General features: G+C 47.8%; 1 protein-coding gene across 2 annotated transcripts in view; it reads left to right on the forward strand.

Annotated features, from left to right (window-relative positions):
• LOC147433125 (SMAD/FHA domain-containing protein) overlaps positions 1 to 21473 on the forward strand; it is a 102599-nt gene that overhangs the window by 56047 nt on the left and 25079 nt on the right. The window contains exons 3-6 of one of the 2 annotated variants that reach the window (XM_086492809.1): positions 77 to 141; positions 233 to 293; positions 402 to 548; positions 691 to 731. In XM_086492809.1, coding sequence (XP_086348935.1) covers positions 77 to 141; positions 233 to 293; positions 402 to 548; positions 691 to 731 — 314 coding nt within the window. Of the gene's footprint in view, positions 1 to 76; positions 142 to 232; positions 294 to 401; positions 549 to 690; positions 732 to 21473 lie in introns of those variants that run through there. The other variant, XM_086492808.1, reaches the window with a different exon arrangement.

A 21473-nucleotide genomic window follows, 5' to 3' on the forward strand; every position in this document is an offset into this window, starting at 1 on the left:
CTAGCTAGCCTGGTCCTTAAAGCTTTACTGATTTGTGAGATATTTGTAGTCAAGTTTGCTAATTTGTATTTTGCAGGTGATGGGGATTGCAATCACCTTGATGAAGCTGTGCCACTCCCTGGAGCCATTGAGCTTGCAGCTGTGAGTGAAAAAATCACATTTTTTCTCTAAATGTGGTAGAATTTCATTTGTGTCCATAGATACCAGTAATAGTTGCATCTTTGAAGAGCAGGACGCAGCCACAGTAGGCCGTGTTCCGGAGAAGGCAGATATTGTTATCCCTATTGCTACAGGTATCAAGCAAGCTGCACATGACTGTTTACTTTGTGAAACCATCTTTGCCATTAGGAAACTCCAGTCTCCTTGTTTGGTCATTGGGTTTTTGGATGTTGTAAAAACAGTCTCAGGTCTTCATGCTCGACTTGAGAGAAAGGGGGCAACTCTTTTTGTAACAGATTTGGACAGCACCAACGGGACATACATCAATGATCGGCAAATACGGCCAGGAGCTGTAACTCCTGTGCCGCCTGGAAGCAGAGTAACATTTGGTCAGTGTAGTTTACGACTATGTTTCGCCACTCAGTCCCTTAATGTGCTGTTGAAAATTTTCAAGTATGTCTTAAGCTTTCACAGCATAGCATCAATAGTATCCATGTGAGGCTTTAAGTTAATCCGCTATTTGGTTAACAGTCCCTAACTTGAAAACTCAGAACTTGGAGATGAAGACTTGAAAAGTAATAGACTTCAGACTCAGATGAATCGATTAATTAGATTGATTTGTTGATTGATTGAACAATGGGATACAAGGGTTCCTTATAATGATTGCTGAAGGTTACATATCAATAGTCATGTCTTGATCATATAGAGACTTGCTCTTTAATGAAACATGGCAACCATTGTTGTGTAGAGCTCCATCCTTTCAATGAGTAGTCATGTTCCTTCAATGAAGAGTCACATCCTTTGATGAAATTTGCACCTTGTTGAGGACATGTCCCTGGACTGCTCACACTACCACCACTACCGCCGCTATCGCTACCATTGATGCTAATACTGCAACTACTAGGCCGCGAGTGTTGCTAAATTAGCTATAGCTTAAAGAGATATATTTCTAAATGAATTATTAGAATCAAGTAGATCCATAAGTGAGAGGGTTTTCTGGATGCGTCAGCAAAAGGATGATATAGAGCATCATAGACAAAACCTCTTTTGAGACTTCCGAATGTGGATATTCTTAGTGCGTCAATCTAGAGGAATGATGAATACATTGTGAGCAAGATATCTACTGAGCCACCAAGAATGGATATGTAGTGCGTCAATCTAGAGGAATGATGAAAACATTGCGAGCGGGATATCTACTGAGCCACCATGAACAGATACTTATGATGCCTCACTTTGGATGGGTGATTAGGGCATCAAGAAGAAGAATTTGACCTTCGGGAGTAGATATCTTTGATGCGTCATAGGATGGGTGATGAGAGTACCAAGCAGGGAAGTTTCCGTAGTTTGAGTAGATTGCCAACTCAGTTAGAGTTGCGTGCAAGAGGCAGCACTGAATGAAGTGGGTTCTCAATAGCTTTGAGGAAACACGGTTGCTTTCTGGAAAAGTAGGTGCTTTTCGGTGAAGGAGTCTATGTCAGCATTGCATCTAGGCATGTGAGGGCATCCAAGGGCGCTTGGAAAGTTTGTATGCAAGCATTGACCTAAAAATTAGATTTTTTAAGGTTTTACAGGTCTTTTGAAAGTCAAAAAGTCAATTGCTCCCATTTATGAAGAAGTGGGTAGCCCTTTGCCAACAAAAGCTGATCCAAATCTGGGCGCCCCCAAAAAGCTCTCCCTCTTCCCCTATTTCAGCAAATCGACTCTCTCTCTTTCCTTGTTTTTGTTGCTGGGAAAAGTTTTCTCTCTCTATCTCTCTCTCTCTCTCTCTCTCTCTGTGTGCGCGCGCGCCTCAGATCTCCTCCTAATTTCAGGGGCTTCCAGCACTTATAAAGCAACCCCTCTCTCATTCTCACCCACTTGTAGAAGGGGCCAGAGCACTCCCAAGCTGCTGCAGATTTTCAGCCTTGAAGAAGGTGTGACCGACCTTCCCCATGATTGCATCAAGTGTACCAGAGGTCAAGTAGAAGAGTTCCATTGTGAGGAAGATCCTCCGAAGATCAAATCCATCGCGACAAGTTGCCGTTTTCCTCTGTTTTCAGCCAATAAACGTCGTAGATGGGGCTGGTCTGCAAGAAGGATCTCTACAACGTGCCTTCCCCGCGTGTAGGATTGGAGGACCTTCCCCGCGTGTAGGATTGGAGGAGAAGGTTTTCTCTACTGAGTTGTCTTCCAAGGAGGTGCTTTTCGAGCTCCAAGACTTGACAAGGGATGGTTTCCTGTTTAGAGTGTTTGATATATGAGAGTTTGTTTGCAGGTGTTCTCCCCTCGCATTGGGGAGTAGGAGCAGAAGAAGGGAAATGCCCTACCACTCGGTTCATGTGCTTATATAGACTTCTCCCCAATCATTCAAGATACTCCTTTAGGGGGAGACCAGCCCATCTTCTGGTCCCTAGTACGGTGTCGATCTTCTTTCTCACTCTCTCTATCTCTCTTTTTCAAGTTGTCTTCACTCTTAAGTGATAAAGTGTATTTTATTTGAGTTTATTGAGTATTGTTTTTTTTTTCCCGAGAAAAAGATCCTTCTATTAGTTAATGAAAACTGCCCATAGGGCTACAACCTCCTCTGCAAGAGAGGGCTACAACAAGCATGATGGGGAGACTCTCCCAATGAAAAAACAGCATATATACAATGAGGCTAAATCAAGAGATGGGAGGTGGGAAGAGCCACACAGGTGGACATTAGTGCCATCCGAGACCCCCTGGACTATGGTGTAGAAAGGCCCAGGGCGCCAAAGTCGAAGGAAAGCCTCGTGGCGCTCCCGCATGCGGTCGGAGCTGCCCTGTAGTCCCTCAAGCTGTCCTCTAAGAGTATGGATCAGCTCTAGCCAAAAGTCACGAACAGTCTCAGCTGGTGGCACAGGGCGAGCCTCAAAGATGCGGAAACAACGGGCCCGCCAGATGAACCAAAGTGTAAGGCCACTGATGAGCTCCCAACACTCCTTTCTCTCACTGCACCACTCCTGTGAAGTAATCTTTGGAGTAGGCTGGAGTGTAGGACGTCCCCCCTGCATCACTATCATCCTGTTGGTGGACGATAGCTCATACTGAAGTGCCGGGCCCGTGAGGGTGGACCAAGCCGCTGCCCCCCAAGTGTACTGTCGAGCCGTGGAGAGAGCAGGCATCAGCCGAAGAACTCGTAGCCACACCTGCTGGGCCGAGGGACAGTCCCAAAGACAGTGACGCTGACTCTCCACCAAATGGTCACAAGCTGCACATGTGGCCGAGAGACCACTATGCACTAGCCGGCTCCCTACTGCTGTGGCTCTGTGTGCGACCAGCCCCACTGAAACAAGGTGACTCGCCTCGGCTGTCTGGATTCCCACAACCTCTCCCAAAAGTCTGCCAAGAACTCGACGGTGAGACCCTCCTCCTGCCAATGACGTGTTGCTAGTATGTGCCGTCCAAGCCGAACAGTGTACTGAAAGAAGGGGACTCCTGGGTGGTCTGCAGAAGAGAAGGGGTCCTTCCATAGCCACTCACCAGGATCCCACTGTACTCGTGCCAATGGACAGCACTCCCAAGCCCAAAGCCTCTAGTGGCCAGTCTCAAGAGCTGTTGGGTCAGGGTCTATGACGCAAGTCCTCCCACAGATGCCCACAACTCGGATCCTCTGAAACAACACTCTGCTACCTGCGGGCCTCTACTGCAACTCGCTGTAGTCGTCTCCCACCCTGAAGCTCGAAGAACAGGGTTGGGACAGTCTCTGAGCAGGCCCTGATTGAAATGAGAATCTCCAGTCGTGTGAAGGCTCCCATCCACCGGGGTGCTACTAGCTCGAGAGGCGTGAGCCACTTAGCTGGAGCTGACTCTGCGATGTCCTGACACATGCTCTGCACCCCTCTCATGCCCTGCAGCTGGAAACCCTGTACCTCCTCTGACAAACCTGTGAAATCTAGCCAGTCACCTAGAGAGCGCGCTAGACCTGTTGCCATGGGACCCTAGGAAACATGAGGTCGACTACCAACCAAGTGGCCTCTCTGAGTGCTAACCATGGGGTTCCAAATGAGGGGCTGCCGTAGGCGCTCCTCCGTGCACATCGGCTGTCGTTGCTCCAGGCCACGCTGTAGGAGCTCCCAAGAACGAAGCAAACTCACAGCGAAACGGTCCTCCAGTCTCCTGCTCAAACCAACTCGGCGCATCTCTGTAAAGATCCATCTGGTCGAAGGTTGCCAAGGGCCTCCTGACTGAGGCACCCTGGCACGAAGCCTCTGCAACAAGAACTCCTTCCAGGGCTCCTCACCTGGAAGAAGTCCTCTGACTATGAACTTCCCTAGAAGGGCTCTGCTCTGTTGTGCTGGATCAATGATCCCAAGCCCTCCCTAAGAACAAGGAAGCGTGATGACTGACCAAGCCACCTTGGCTCGGGCCATCTGAGTGTCACGTCCTGACCAAAGGAAGTTCCTGATCAGCCTCTCTACCTGGTTGATACAAAAACTCGAGAAGATCCAGCAGGAGGTGATGTACCACATAGTCGTCAACAGCACCTGGTTGGCAACTACTATTCTACCAGCCAGCGACAGACGTGCTGAGCTCCAATGTAACAGCTTTCTCTGATGGACAGGAGAAGAGGAGCAATCTGCTGCTCGGGAGAAAAGTCCAAACCAACCTGACAACCCAAGTATCGAACTGCCGTCCCTGGGGGAATCCACCTGAAACCCTCTCCTGGCATCCAATCTGGCATAGGAGCACTACCAACCGAGAAAGCCACTGTCTTTCTCCAGTTGATCAGTGCGCTCGATGCACCACAGAAGGTCTCCAAAGCCTGCTCACATCTGTGAAGATTGGCCTCCTGGCCATCTAAGTACAAGGCTGAGTCATCGGCAAACTCAGCGTCCAGTAACTCCTCTCCCCGAATAGGGAGTGCTAAGCCCCGAAGACCAACCTGCTGTGACACCAAAAATCTGCTCATCGCCTCCGCATATAACAGAAAGAGAAAGGGGGCAAGAGGGCAGCCCTGTCTGACCGAGCGTGTGAGCATGAAGCGCGCACCTCTCCCCCCTGCCAAAAGCACCTGACTATGAGCCTGTCTGTACAAAGCTGACACCCCTCTGATCCAAGCATCTGAGAAGCCCATCCTGCGAAGAGTGCCCTCTAGAAAGTCCCAGTCAACTCGGTCGTAGGCCTTCTCAAAATCGAGAAGAAGAATCACAAGGTCCTCACCACGGAGCTGTGCCAGGGTAGAAGCCTCCCAGAAAGTAAAGATGTTGTCAAGGATACTGCGTTCCTTGACAAAACCTGTTTGAGTCCCATGTATAAGGCTCTCTAGAAGTGGCTGAATCCTCAAACTCAGAGTCTTGGCAAGAATTTTGTAGGCTGAGTTGAGGATGGTGATAGGGCGCCATTGACGAATCTCATCCAAGGAGCCACCCTCCTTGGGAATGAGGTAGATCAGGCCCTCACTCATGCTGTCAGGCATCACTCCTGTGTGCAAAATGTACTGAAAAGCACTACAAAGATCTGGGCCAAGCAGGTCCCAGTACTCCAAGAAAAAGCTGAGAGTCAACCCATCCTCACCTGGACAGCTACCACGAGGAAGGGCCCTCAGAGCTGTGTGTAGCTCCTCAAGCTGAAGTCGCATCTCTAGCCTCTGTCGCATCTCCTCTGTCACAAGACATGGCATCTCTGCCCAAACTTGCTCCCTGCATGCATCTTGCCGCTCTGACTGAGGCTCAGCCGACAGTAACTCATGGTAGAAGTCAGTAGCGACTGCACGCATATCCTCGGGCTCACAAGCAACTGACCCATCGGGCCTCCTCAACTGACTGACCTTGGCATGCGAATGCCGAGGCCCCACTGTCTCAAAAAAAGCACTAGTCACTCTGTCACCCACCTGAGTCCACTGAGATGCCTGTCGGTGGAAGGCAAACTCATGACGCCTCTCCTCTGTGCTAGCAAGCTCCTGTCGAGCCTGGTGTAAGTGCTCCTCCAACCATGGACTGTCTGGATGCTGCTCCTGCATCCTCTGCAGTGAAGCAATGCCCCGTCTGAGACGCTGCTCCGCCTCTCTTGCTGCAGCCCGGCGAGCCAGAGACTCCTGAAGAAAAAAGTGGCTAAGTTGAGCTAGGCCTGCGGCCACTCTGTCTGCAGGTGAATCCTGTCTGTCCATACCCTCTGTCCAGAGAGCCTCTACCCTCTCTCTGAGTGCTGAGTCCACCAAGACCCTCTCTGGGATGCGGAGCATCGTGCTCCCATTCCTCTGTCTGTCTGCCACTGTGAGGATCACTGGTGCATGGTCCGAGAAGGAAGTCCCTGCCAGGATGCCCACTGAACACCCAAGTCACTGAAGTGGTCACTAGTGTAGAAGCGATCTATCCGCGATAGATTCACTCCTCCCACTCTGCGGTCCGATCTAGAGAAGGCAAGACTGTCTTGGGGCCTCACAAAACCTGAGTGCTGCCATGTATCCGAGACCCTCAAAGTCATACAAAACCTCTCCCAAGCAGCCAACTCGACTCCATGCACAGTAGCATGGCTGCCACCAATCCTATCAGAAGGGTCCTCCAACATGTTGAAGTCCCCTCCTATACACCAATGATAGGCCTGCGGCAAAGACTCAACAATCTGTGACCAAAACTCTGCACGAGCACTCGCCACATTGGGCGCATAGATGTTTAGGAAGCCCACAAGGCCACCCTGAACTTGCATAGTAATCCACTGAGCCCTGCTTGGCACAATAATCCCTCTGCCTACAATGGCCTGCTGCAATGAGTCCGCAATAGTCATACATACCCCTCCCTGGATGCCTCCAGGTCCAAAAGCAGCTGACCAAAAGGTATCATACCATCCACGCAAAATCTGATCACAACGCCGAATGTGGCTCTCACATAGATGGTGCTCCTGAAGCATAAGGAGATCAATCTCTCCTCCCACAAGGCAACGCTGAAGCTCCTGACGCAATCGGCCCCGCTGTCGCTGAAACTGGGGCCCACCTAGTCCCTGCACGTTCCATGAGACGATCCTCATGGGGAGCGAGAGAGAGCAGATGCTGCCGCAGCAGCAAGACAGGCTATCTTCAAGGCAGGCTTGGATGGGGAGTAATCCGCATCCGAGCGGCCTCTAGATAGGCGTGACTGCAGTGAGTGCCTAGCCCAAGCCCAAGCAGAGCGAGCTGTACGCAGCGCAACCTCCTCTATCCAGGAGTCCTCATGAATGTATACATAGCAAGGCAAACACTGCGTATCAACAAAGAAGTACACCACAATGTGTCTACATCCTTCGGAGTCTGGGGGTGTCACCGCAAACTTGGCCAATGGCCACAAAGTCTACAGCATATCTGTAACTCCAAGTTCTCCCATGTGGTGAGAGAACTCTAAAACGTGTGTATGCAACCATCCCACCACTGAGTCAAGGGACCACTCTGTCTCGGTCCTACCACAGAGGGGGAAGGAGAAACCAACTGTTGAGTCCAGGGCCTCTGTCCCCCTAGCGGCGAGGAACAAAACATGGACCCTGAAACAGGCTGCCTCATGGTCTGCTGCGGAGTCGCGGAGAAAACGAGTGAACCCGTAGTCGAAGAAGTCCCAGCGGCGTCTGATGTCAATGCTCGTCAGCCCACGAGGGATGGCTGCAAGGGAGGATGTCTGAATACGCAGAGGGGGCCGCAAGAAGGGCTGACCCTCTCGCGCTAGGCGACTCGTGGCAAAAGCGCTGCCAAGAGATCTCCTAGCCGCCAGAGAGGGACCAGTCGCCTGAGCCGATTGAGGAACTGGAGCAGGAGGAGGAGAGGGAGCTGGGGCGAGAGGAGGAGAAGAGGGGCGGGGTGGAGAGGCGACGGGAGCAGAAGGCGAAGAGGATGCAGGAGGGAACTCTGAGGGGGGTGCAGCTGTCGAGGGAGAAGCGGAGGTGGAGGTTGGCGTAGGGATCTCCTCCTCCTCAAGAGGACCAAAACGGTTCCGCGTGGGAACCCACTGCTGCTGAGTCGGCACCTGAGGGCCAGTCTGAGTGCCAGGCTGTCGCTGTGGCCCTTGGCGTCGGTGGCCACGGGCTTGCTGCCACCCCTCCTCCGCTGGAGCCCCAGGCTCGGAGGGTGGCTTTGCATCTGTACGCTGTGGCTGCGGGCCAGCCCTGGCAGGCTGGGGCTGAGGCTGTGGTGCAAGTCGCGGTCTCCTCCGTGGACAGGCCTTCGCTAGATGGCCCATCTGGCGGCAAATGAAGCACTGGTTCGGGAGGCCCGAGTGCTCCACACTCTGTCGAAACCAACCCCCACTCACCCGAGGTAGAGGGATAACCTTCGGGAGTGTGTGGGTATCTCTAACCAAAACTCGAACTGAGGGAATGCCAGCCGCCTTGGCAGCTACTGATGTTGCCGTGCGAGGTGTCTCCAGGACAGTCCCAATGGCGGAACCGATCCTGGAAAGAAGTGGTAGGTACTCCCTCCGTAAACCCGGAAAGCAGACTGAGATGGGGATGTCTGCCTCCTCTACTAGAACATCCGAAGCTGGGTCAAAACCATGTCTCCACTGTCGAAAATGGGCACGTGAGGCTCGGATGGCCAGTGGACTCATAGCTATGACCTTGGACGCCATCTCGGAGGACTCAAACTCGATCTGATAGTAGCCCCGTCCGAGAATCTGGACATCCAAAATCTTTCCCACCTCTACGAGAAGGCGGGCCTGGAGAAGGTCTCGCAGCTCTCCTCTGCTAGGTCGGGTGCGGTGCCGAGAATCTTGCAGATGACCGAAGTCGCCTGCAATCGCTCTACCTCGGCGGCAAGGCTCGCTTGCTCTGTAGGCGAGAGAGCAAGTCGAATGGTGGGCTCAGCGGGGTCGGGCGAGGGGGCTTCTGGCGAGTCCCTCTGTGGCGAAGCTGGAGCCTCCATCTATGTCTACTGCTGTGTCGTAAGAAGATGACGCTGGGAGGATGTTGCAATCCGGTGCAGAAAGCCCCAAGAATGAAACTGAATGGGCCGAGATGCAGGGCTGTCGGGGTGGAAACCAGGCGGGCGAGTAGACCGGGGGGGGGGGGGGGCAGCGGGCTGAGGCAAATGGGAGCGCTGGCGGCAGCAGGAGGGGGTGACTGGGGCGGCAGGGCAGCGCGGGGCAGGCAGCGGGCAGCAGAGGCGGGCAGGCAGGCAGCGCGGGGGCAAGCTGCGCTCAGGCAGGCAGGCAGCGAGGCAGCAAGGGCAGCGCTGGGGGGGGGGTGTGCGAAGCAGCAGCAGCGAGCTTGCCTTAGACAGTCAAAAACCTGTAACTTCTTAAGACCAATTTGTGTACGTTTATTGAATATTGTTATGCACTCTCCTTTGTGAAAGATAAAAGCAAGGTGTCCTCTCTTTTTTGTAAAGGATGACTTTGGGAAGATATGGGAAAGGTTAAAGCCATGACAAGTCAAAGAGAGAAGCAAGCATGAGGAGCTTCAGGACTCGCAAAGAAAACTCGCAGAGTTGTATGAATTTTTCTTTGTGCAAGAAATGGAGAAGACATGGGGAGAAGGCGAGAGGAGCACAATTTTCAAGGACCTAGAGGATCTGAGCAGTGGATACGCAAGATCATGAAGAACCCACAACCAAGCTAGACTCTCTTATCGCCATTCAAAGAAGCTTAAAAGAACTTTCTCTATCATCCTCGGTTTCATCTTACCTCTCTCTCTTTCAGAGTACTCATGATTATCAGGTCTAAAACCATAGTCAAGAAACCCACCACTCTTGGAAGGACGTGAAAAAGTAAAGACAGAACAAGTTTGATATTTTTTATGGAAGCATAGATGTCTCAAAAGGGATTTCTCTTTCATCCAACAGTTTGAAGTTGCTCTTGCCGAGGGCAATTTCTTAGAAGAGTCCAAATGAGGCATGTGAGCATGCACCTCAAGGGGACAACAAGTAATTGGTGGTATGTTAAAGTTTTACAGGGAACTCCAGAAAAGACGTGTTCAATTCAAGGCTGAGTTTTCCCAACAAATGTTTCCTCTACGGTTTGAGGAAGGCATTAGAGAAGAGTGGGGTTAGTTTTCCCAAGAGGATTATGAGAGAATCACGGATTATGTGGACATATATTGGTTCATTGTCGCCAAGTTGACTCCATTCATAAATCTTTCTGATGCAGGAAAGATGAAGAAGTTTCAAGTAGGACTTTTATCCCAATTGTGTAAAGGCTTGAAGATGTATCCGCAAGATACTTTGTAGCGGATGAAGTGAGCAATGAAAGTTAAAGATGTACACTCTAGTTTAATCTCCTTAGCGAGATAAGAAACATAAAGAATCCTTTTTGTTGCCTCCAATAGAATAATGTGCTGTCATTTTGGGAAAGCTTCGGAGTAATATGAATCACCCTACATCCAACGTTTTGTACAAGAGACCCTCAAATGCAAGTGAGAGGGAAAGTCTTTGATAGAAAGTCACATTTGTAGAAAATCTATATTATGTGTTTTCGCTTGCTTTTTTGCACACGGTGAGGATGTGTCTGACAAAGGATGTGTCTCACTCTTAAGTGTTAATGAGAGTTGAACTGAGTTTGCAAATTGTTGTTGGATGAATTGGTCTAATGAACCACCCATAAGATCATGGATTGATCTAGCATCCAATAATTCTATATCGGATTACCTAACCTATTGGGTAAGATAGTTTGAAGAGACCTTTTACAAACTCAAACACAAGGAAGCTTCAACTAGGCTTCAATAATTTAAGTCTAGAATCAAGACAAGTTTATAGAAGTTCAAAGCACTAAGTAAAGGACGAGAGGTCTTGTTCTCTTATGGACTTCTACCTTAAAGATTGTGACAACTCTCAATTTCTTTATGATCTGCCTCTCGAAGAGAGGGAAGGAGCAAGAGAAGGCTACGGCTAGTGCTCGATTGATTCCAGGATTGAAACCTAGTTAGCTTCAAGAGTGGAGTTGTTCTAAGATCACGGGATTATCAAGTTGAGAGCTCCAATTCTTGAGTTTGTGAGTAGGGAGGAAATCTCCAGAGTTTGATCAAGCTCATATATTGAGACAAAGCTCGGATATTTTTTTCACCCTCATTTACATGTAATGGACGAGTTTTGAAAGTTTGAAGATGCAAACTTGTACGACTTATTTTATGGGCAACTTAAATAATATTCTACTTTGAGTTCATTTATTTCTCTACAGCCAACCTTGTTGCCACAACAAGTGCAGTCACTTTTAGGCACGCGAGTCTCTATTTGAGATGTGTCGTACATTTACGCCTCTCTTACAAGAGCCGTAATGATGGTTGCTTTTTAATAATTGAGCCAACTATGTGGCTAGGCCATTAAGATAGCAAGTTATGGTTGAAGCATATGCTTTTCCATAGGCATGCCAAAGAAGCCTTCCGCGTACGGCATAAGCTTTTGAATGTTCTTCCTTTTGGCACACTCATAGAGTGGACATTGGGTATTATGTGTGCAAGTGTAAGATAGGCAAAATAGTTATGAAGACTTCAGACAATAAGTTTAATTTACTGTCTATAGGAAAAATGGTATGAATTTTATGTACCTTAATATTCGTCCGGAACATTACGTACCTTTACACCTTGATTGACCTTTGATAGATGTAGAGGGGCTCCTCTCTCTCTCTCTCTCTCTCTCTCTCTCTCTCTCTCTCTCTCTCTCTCTCTCTCTTTTGTATATGTACCCCACAGGCTCTTGATACCCACCTTTTACAACTCTAGTAGTGTTTCCATTTAGTTATTATCTTATAATTTTTAATTTTGTTACTTAAGGCTTCGTCTTAACAAAAGCTATTGCCTTGTTTGCTCTGACGATGTTTTTTTCAATCTTATTTGTATCTTAAGGAAATAAAACTGTTGGTACCATCCAAGAGTCAGGAAAGTTCGTTTTACATTTTATAGAAACCAGCTAAGTTATCAGCCCTATAAAAGCTGGTAATTTAGTTACGAAAGCAGATTAGGTGGATGGGTGACGAGGCTAAACTTGTTTAGGTACAATGAATATCGATAAAACCTAGAGGGAGATTCCACCGGGTGGGCATCAAACCATGTTTGGGGAGAAAATGAAGTTCCCCTTGTATGTTTTGTATCGCGGGACTACGCATCTATCTGTTGTGTGAAGTGAAGCGGCGACACTTGAAAAGGTATTGATTCTATTAGTCTTCACGGCAGATTGGTGGTATATAATGCATTGCCTAAGATGGAGCCCAGGTTATCCAGGTGGTTCCAACCAAGCCACGCAATATGTGACCGATGGTAAGAATTTGAGTACACCTGAGCACTTTGTTCTCGTTTCTTTCTTTTTTATCTCTCAGAGTCACCATGATATAACTCTTTGGTCTCATGGGTCATTTAGGCCTTTAGAAGACGTAAATATAACATTTCATTTCTGTAAGGTGCAGCGGAAGTGAATGTTGAACTTTGCTCAAGATGAGTGCTCCAAACTGTGCTCAAGGGTTCCTTTTACTTACGGGAGGGAGAGCCTTCCGTTCCTTTAGTGAGAGAGTGCAAATGATCACAAACAAAGTGAATGACATTGTGAATGAAGGTGCTGAGACTATGAGAGAGAGAGAGAGAGAGAGAGAGAGAGAGAGAAGAATATGACACCAGACGGTTGTCAAACCCTCCTCCAAGGGACCCCCTCTCTATGGGGAGAGAGGTCTGTGCTATTGATTGCACAAATCTGGTACAATGGTCCAGATGCAAATTGCAATGGACTTGCCAACGATGTCAACGTCAATGATGGCGACGACGAGACGGCTCAAATCTGAAAGCACTAGGGGCTGAAATCTGCAAATCTGCTAACTGCTGATTCCTGACACTGTGTCGACGAGGACGGCGATGGCAACGACGTGATGATGATGCTCTGAAAACGCAGATGCTCAAATTTGTCGACAGTGGGCTGAAACTGAAAACGCTGGCTGATCTAACCGTGCGGCAAGGATCTGCTGCGGGGAGGTGAGGTCTGCGAGGTTTGGGGCTGTACTTGCTGAAAACTGAAAACGCTGAAGTGCTTGGGCTGAACTATCACCAAAAACTGCAAAATGCCAGGCACTCTGCAAACTGGAAACGCCGAGGAACTGTAGCAAAAACGTTGATCTTTGATTTGCTGTCTGCTAACGCCAAGGCTGATCTGGTACTGCTGAAAACGCTAGGCTGGAATTGTAACCAAAACGCTATCTTGTTCTGCTATAGGCTGGAAACGCTAGGTAACATGCCGGTCTTGCTGAGAAGGTGCACTGCAAGTTGGTGGAACTTCCTCTGCCAGAAAGTGCTAGCGCTAGGTTTCTTATATATTAACTTAGCAAAATTGCCCTACCCAGTTTAGTTACTTATTAATAATAAGTGAAAAAATGGATAAAATAGGAAAACTGGGTTCTGTGCACTGTAAAATGCTCATGATGGGTACTGACTGGCATGCTGATGATTATGTTGTGTGCAACCAGAGGATATGCAACTACTCTTAAGTGCCTGGACATGCACGGCCCGCGCACAGGCTCACAAAGGTGCCAGAACACTTCCTAAGCTGACCCAAACCCTAGACCTGAGATAGCTTGTCCACATGTACATAGGGTTACATCCCCTCCTTTTTAAAGTGAGGTACTAGTACGGAACTGCATGGCTTCCTTGTAGTTCGCCAACAACTTAGGGTATCTTGCAAAGGACTCTTCGCCGGCCCACTCTGATGCATGGGTCGTGCGATACTTGAACTTCATTAAGGTCTGCAATGCTTGCTTCTTTGGGCCACGCCGAAAGCGACACAAAGTGATCTGTGGCTTCTTCAATGCTCCAACTTCGACTATGGTCGTGCGTCTATCGTCTTCAAGAATCTCCGAGGAGCAAAATTCTTGAAACCACTTCCAACACAAAATCATGAACATACCCATTGTGAGTTCCTAAATGACTGTGCATGCAATTGAGATGAACCAAGTGACGAAGTGCCAAACCGTTCACCAAACACACGAAAAAAGTGAGATCGAATCTTGACTTTTCGGCTTAATCCTATCAACTGTGGCAAATCACAATGAAAATGCCGATGCTTGATGGACAATCTTTCTTGTGCTCTCTCTGAGACTGTGTCATGCCAAGGAAGAGACATGGAATGAGGAAAATCATAATTTAAACCATCATCCTTACGAACAATCACATCTCTATCATGCAAAACATGTGTGTCGTGCTTTAGAGAAGAAAGGACTGAGAGAGCCTCCTTCTCCTTTTTCTTTTCAAGCTTTGCCTGCACATTAGAAATGAGAGGTAAAGAATGAACAACCTCCTCACCACAAATGATGATAGGGGAGTCACTTTTGGCATTTAGAGTGAGAGTATTGTCTGTCCAATCAATGAGAGGGTTATGCTCACGTAACCATCTAATGCCCAAAATAATATCACATCCACGACCTTGTAAAATGATGCTAAATTGTCACTTATTATATAGTTGATGAACTACTAATAAGAGGTGCATCGTATGCAGCTGTTACCTAGGCTTGGTACTAATGGTGCTGTATGAGAACACTCCCCAATGCCTACATGTTAGAGGGTTGGAGACTCCAAGCAATAAATCAATAGCAAGACACGAACAAAAACTTCAAACTCACTTAACTTTACGAGAGAGAGAGAGAGAGAGAGAGAGAGAGAGAGAGAGAGAGAGAGAGAGAGAGAGAGAGAGAGTCGACACGGCACGACCCAGTTCCGTGCCATGAAGCACTGACCCCAAAGACTGGCCCCCCTTTCGATATTTATTCAATATTGCTCACAACAAAGTACAACTATCGATGGTCCTCTGCTCTCAGACTCTACATCCAGATGCTCTGCAGAGTGAGAGGCCCAAGGGCTCTTTTAAACTTACATGGGATGTCTAAAAGCAGAGCCCCAAAAGCATCATTCAAAAAGGACTGTAACCCAAAAGCAACTATGCTCAAAAGCTCACGTAGAAACTCTCATTTCAGCATCCACGCGCCAAATGCGCAAATCCATACACCTACCACGTGGCTTCAACATCGCAAATGGCCCATACAGTCCTACCACGTGTCATCTCAGCGCGTTTTACGAACAGCTTGGCCATAGATCAAGATTTTGGTTCTTAGGAATTTAGGCTCGCGATCGGTGCTCAGAAGTTCTTTAAGCTGGTCGGCTCAGTTCTTTTGTCCACTCGGCCATTTCTCTTCCACTTGGTCATGCCACATCATCACTTTGTGACACTACACCTAGTAGACACTGGTTGTGCTCATGTGCAATTAGAGGGTATGCAACTACTCTAAAGTCCCTGTATATGCACATCCTACGTAGAGGCTCACAAGGGTGCCAGAACACTCCTTAGGCTGTCCTAAATCCTAGAAATAGGAGTTGTAGCTTGTCCACATGCACACAGGGTTAGATGTACACGTGACAGGCTATTTCCAATTGTAATCCATATCTCTATTAAAAAGGAAATGGAGTGCATTATTGCTTGATTTTCACACGGGAAGAATTACTGCAAAGAAAGAGTTTCTCTGGAGTCTTGATATAAAGCAATTGCAATTTATGGAAACGTAGAAGGACTGTTTCACTACAACTCTTCTTGATGAGCCACCTCCGAAATTTCCGGAACATTATATTGATTTCATACCAGATAGCTCTCCTCCTAAACAACCCCCCTATAAAGTAAGTCTTGCTTAGCAAGAGGAAACCCCCCTATAAAGTAAGTCTTGCTTAGCAAGAGGAAATTTTGAAGCACATCAATGAGCTTCTAGAGAAAGGTCTGGTACGGCCAAGTACTACTACTTACGGCTCTCCAATTCTACTTATGAATAAGAAAGATGGCACGTTTTGAAATGTGCATAGATTACCAATCTCTAAACAAGATCTGTCAGGTGACACATCCCAACCCTATGTGTCCGTGGACGAGCTATACCACAGCAGGGTTCAGTCAGTTCAGTCAAGTCTAGATTAGCAGTGATCTGGCACTTTTGTGAGTCTATTCGTAGACCGTGCATGCCCAGTCACTTAGCATAAATGCATATCCTCCGGTTGCACACAGCATGATCATCGGAATTCCCATCAGAATCCATAAGCATGAGTTAGGGGAATTTTTCAGTGCATTTAGCGTATTTTCCTATTTATTGGTTATTTTCACTTATTATTTTTAAGTGGCTTTCCAACAAAAGTAGGTAGGGCAATTTTGCTAAGTTAATATATAAGCAAACCCAAGTTAGCACTTTCTGGCAGAAGAGGCAGCAGGAGCTTCCCGCTCAACAAGCAACTTCTTAGCAGTACCCCCTCAGCCATCTAGCGTTTTTGTATCTTCACCCATCCCTGGCGTTTTTGCATCTACACCCCAGCCTTGGCGTTTCCTTCCACAGCAGGACATCGCCATCGACCTTCAGCACCCTAGCGTTAGCAGATTGTTGCCATCTCCAGGAATTCACCAGCTTCCCTAGCGTTTTCCCAAAACAGCCCAATCAGCGTTTTTGCATTACAGAGTCAGATCAGCCCAGCGTTTTTGGCTAGCAGTAGGAACCATCAGCGTTTTTGTTTTCAGCCTTAACCCGCAGCAGATACACGCAGTTTTCAGCCCCAAGTTGGTTGCAGATGTTCCCCCATTTTCAGCCATAAAAACGCAGCCAAAACAGTCATTTTCAGCCACCGAAACAGTCCCGAAATTCAGCGATTAGAAGATCACAGATTTCAGCGGTCAAGTCGCCGTCGTCATCACCGTCGTCGTCATCGGCATAGTCCCATTCCATCAGTCCATTGCATTCGCATTGTACACCTTTGTGCAGTCAAAGTAGACTACTCTTGCCGACGAGAGTGGGGCCTTCGGAGGAGGGTTTTACAACCTCTCGGTGTCGTATCTCTTCTCTCTCCTTCTCTCAGTCTCATGCACTTGCACGCACAATATCCACTCACTTTGTTCGTGATCATAGCACTCTCCCTAAGACGGAAAGCTCTCTCTTTCCCTAAGATCTAAAAGGAACCTTTAGCAATAAAGATCACTAGTTCTTGAGAAAATACAACATTCATTCTGGTGCACCTAACATTGGTATCAGAGCTTTGGAAGTGTTCTGCATTACTCAAGGAAAGAACCACAAGAATTTTTTTGCTTGTTGCAATCGCACGAACCCAAGTTTACTTGGGTGTGGCGATTCCTAATCGTGTTCTGTTGAAGAGTGACAGGAATCCCAAGAAAGAAGGGCTTCTCCAGCCTTCCCTTGTGTCTCTTTTCACTCATTGAGAGCGGACCGTGCACTTAGCGGCCGGCCAATCGACGTGAGGTGGGAAAAAGCAACCTTGGTGTGAGCGCAAGGCCGCCAAGGGGTGCGTCCGCAGAAAAGGGTAGAACTCGGGTGACGAGAAGATCCTTCTCCAACGCGATTTGCAAGCGAAAGAAAACCTCAAGAACCCCAAGACCCTCAAGACTCAAGAACCTCAAGAACCCAAGATTCTCACGAATCAAGGACCTCAAGAACCTCAAGACCCAAGTTTCTCGCGAGCTTAAGACCCCAAGATCATAGTGCATGGTCGTCACCCGAAGCGGGATGGATACTTCGCATACAGGTGATGAGCATGAGAGAGGCGACGAAGACTCGTCCCCACCCGGAGATGATTTCTTGAACCCGCCCCCTTCGCCATCTACGCCACCACGTGCACCAGACCCTATGGAGGCAATGGTCAAGCAGATGATGGCCATGATGGATAGACAGGAAGACAAGCGCCTTGCTTTAGAACGAGCGCCTTGCTCAGGACCGTGAGTGCGACGACAGAATTGCAAGAATGGCCGCAGACCAAGCAGCCAAGGACCGTGAGCGCGACGCGACAAAATTGCAAGAATGGCCGCAGACCAAGCAACCAAGAACCACGAGCGCGACGAAAGAAACGCAAGACTTACCGCACAACAAGAAGACAATCGACTTGCTCTCGAACGCGAGCGCGATGCACGAAATGAACGAAAAGCAGAAAAGGACGCCGAGCGTGAAGCTCAAAGGGAGCTTCGCAATCAAGAATTTATTGCCCAAATCCTAGCCTCAAAGATCGAACCACCCAAAGATCGTGGGAGTTCGTCAAGTGGCGCAAGCCATGACGCGGATTCCAACCATCCAGTGACAGAAAAGTTGACTTTCAGTAAGTATGACGGTAAGATGGATGCTACAGTTATTCATTCTTGGTTGCATCAATTTAATGCTTATTTTGCGACAACTAAGAAGACAGGAAATAGCAAAGTTTTGACGGCAGCTATGTACCTTGCCGGTGATGCCATCAATTGGTACCACGCATGGCAAGAAGCACAGCTAGCCGCGCACCTAGAGGCAGCCGACGATTTCACGCCCCTCTCTTTTAGTTGGGCTGATTTTCAAGACAAGCTCAAGGCGCGGTTTATGCCACCTCAGTACCTTGCACGATTGAAGGACGATTGGCGCGCTCTCAAGCAAAATGGTATGCCGGTTATGTCTTTCTCTAATCATGTTTTGCAGCTAGGTACCCAGCTACTCATGTCGGATGATGAGCGCAAAGAGGATTTTCTCTTTGGATTGGACGAATATATCAAGTACGATGTCGAGGTATTCGATCCAATCGATCTCAACAAGGCGGTAGCGATTGCTCTCGCACAAGAGATGAAGCACAACAAGGGAAAGCCTAAGGAGAACAAGACTTCCACAAGTACCTCGCAGACTTCTCAGAACCCTCAGAACGGTAAGATTGGTAAGAATGATAACTCTTCTAACCAATCTTCCAACAGTCTCTCATCAAAGAATTCTTCCAATGAATCTAAGGGTAAGGCTAACACAACTGCTAAACCTAAGCTTACTCCAGATGAAAAGGTAGCGCAAGGAATTGTAGGAGGTTACATCACTTCGGAAGAACAAAGCACGTATTCTAAAGAAGGTCGTTGTTTTCATTGTCACATTAAGGGTCACATAAAACGAACATGTCCTAAGCTTGAATCGAATGAATCTAAAGAACCCACAGCACCCACTACATCTGTCAATGCAATGAATGATAACACGATTGTGCCCACAGTTTCTCAGGACCCTCCCATTGATGATTCTCTCATTAAATGTTATGGTCGTATGTCGGGGCATCGTTTTGTCATATTGTTTGACCCAGGTAGTATACATGATGTGATCAGTTCCTCTCTTGTTGAGAGAGCCCGCCTCGAAGTTAGTTCGAGATCTCCTATCGAGGTCTCTGGCTTTCGTCCTGGTATGGATTCTCTCATCACGGAGGAGTGCCTTGATGTGTTGTTTGCAATTCAACAGACTGCCTTCACTAGAAGATTTGTTGTTTCTCCTCTCTCAGGATGTGATATGATTTTAGGCATGAAATGGTTTCGTAAACTGAACCCTCTCGTTGATTGGGAGGCTAGCACTTTAACTCTCAATGCCAAAAGTGATTCTCCTATTGTCTTTCATGGAGTGGATACTTCTCCTTCTTCATCTCTCATTGCTAATATGCAGGACAAGGTTGAAAGAATTCGAGATAAGGAGACTCTGTCTCTTTTTCTCCACAGCATGACACGCAGGATTTGCATGATTATGAGAAGCATGATGATTTGAATGATAATGATTTGTATGATGATTTGGATGAAAAAGACAAGCATGATGAATTGCATGAAGATGATGTGATTGTTCACATGGATGATGTGTTAGTGGATGCTTTTTCTAGCGAAGCTAACCTCGTTGTAGATTCGATCAATCACCGAGAATCGATCTTGGCTTTCGAGTCGAGGTCCATATATCCCCCACATGACGATTGGATAGATCCCGAAGAAGCGATCTTGGCTCTCGAGCCTTGGTCCAAAGAACCCTCACAGGAAGTATTGTGTGTTCGCATGATTGATACGCACACATTCTTCGAGTGTTTCATTCGTGAAGGTTTCCTGTATTTTAGTCAGCATCGTTATGTGATCCCTTTTCCTAGGCATGACATATTGTATGTTGAGCACGTTTCTCTCATGGATGAGCATGAATTTATGCGGATTGTTCATGAAAAGTTGAAAATTTTGCATGTCAGGAAGTCACATTCCATGTTTCTTCCTTGGCATGTCACAGTTTCCGAAAGAGCACATGATAGTATGAGCACCAAGCGTGGACACTTCCATAGTGATTTGCCACAGTTGATTGGTTTCGATCAAACAGAAAAGATTCGAGTGCATTGTTTGCATGTGTTTGATGAACGGGTTGTCACTGCGTCTCTATGTTCATCTACATTGCATACACAGTCTTTAGAGAAGACAAGATTTTTTTCCTTCACTTTACATGGAATGGGTATGTTCATGGTTTTGTGTTGGAGATGGTTTTAGGAATTTTCAGCCATGGAGATTCTTGAAGACGAAAGAAGCACGACTCTAGACGAAGTTGAAGCATCGAAGGAGCCACAGAAGACTTTGTGTCGCTTTCGGCGCAGCCCAAAGAAGCAAGCCTTGCAGACCTTTATGAAGTTCAAGTACCGCACGACCCACACATCAGAGTGGGCCGGCGAAGAGTCCCTTCCAGGATTCCGGATGCTGTTGGCGATCTCCCTCGACGCCATACAGTTCGATACCAGTACCTCACTTTGAAAAGGAGGGGATGTCACGTGACACATCCCAACCCTATGTGTTCGTGGACGAGCTATACCACAGCAGGGTTCAGTCAGTTCGGTCAAGTCTAGATTAGCAGTGATCTGGCACTTTTGTGAGTCTATTCGTAGACCGTGCATGCCCAGTTACTTAGCATAGATGCATATCCTCCGGTTGCACACAGCATGATCATCGGAATTCCCATCAGAATCCATTAGCATCAGTTAGGGGAATTTTTCAGTGCATTTAGCGTATTTTCCTATTTATTGGTTATTTTCACTTATTATTTTTAAGTGACTTTCCAACAAAAGTAGGTAGGGCAATTTTGCTAAGTTAATATATAAGCAAACCCAAGTTAGCACTTTCTGGCAGAAGAGGCAGCAAGAGCTTCCCGCTCAACAGGCAACTTCTCAGCGGTACCCCCTCAGCCATTTAGCGTTTTTGCATCTTCACCCATCCCTGGCGTTTTTGCATCTACACCCCAGCCCTGGCGTTTCCTTCCACAGCAGGACATCGCCATCGACCTTCAGCACCCTAGCGTTAGCAGATTGTTGCCATCGCCAGGAATTCACCAGCTTCCCTAGCGTTTTCCCAAAACAGCCCAATCAACGTTTTTGGATTATAGAGTCAGATCAGCCCAGCGTTTTTGGCTAGCAGCAGGAACCATCAGCGTTTTTGTTTTCAGCCTTAACCCGCAGCAGATACACGCAGTTTTCAGCCCTATGGACAGCAGTAGATCAGCCCCAAGTTGGTTGCAGATGTTCCCCCATTTTCAGCCATAAAAACGCAGCCAAAACAGTCATTTTCAGCCACCGAAACAGTCCCGAAATTCAGCGATTAGAAGATCACAGATTTCAGCCGTCAAGTCGCCGTCGTCATCACCGTCCTCGTCATC

This window comes from Adiantum capillus-veneris, chromosome 20, assembly GCF_014529385.1.
Source record: "Adiantum capillus-veneris isolate H3 chromosome 20, ASM1452938v2, whole genome shotgun sequence".
In the NCBI taxonomy this organism is placed as follows: domain Eukaryota; kingdom Viridiplantae; phylum Streptophyta; class Polypodiopsida; order Polypodiales; family Pteridaceae; genus Adiantum; species Adiantum capillus-veneris.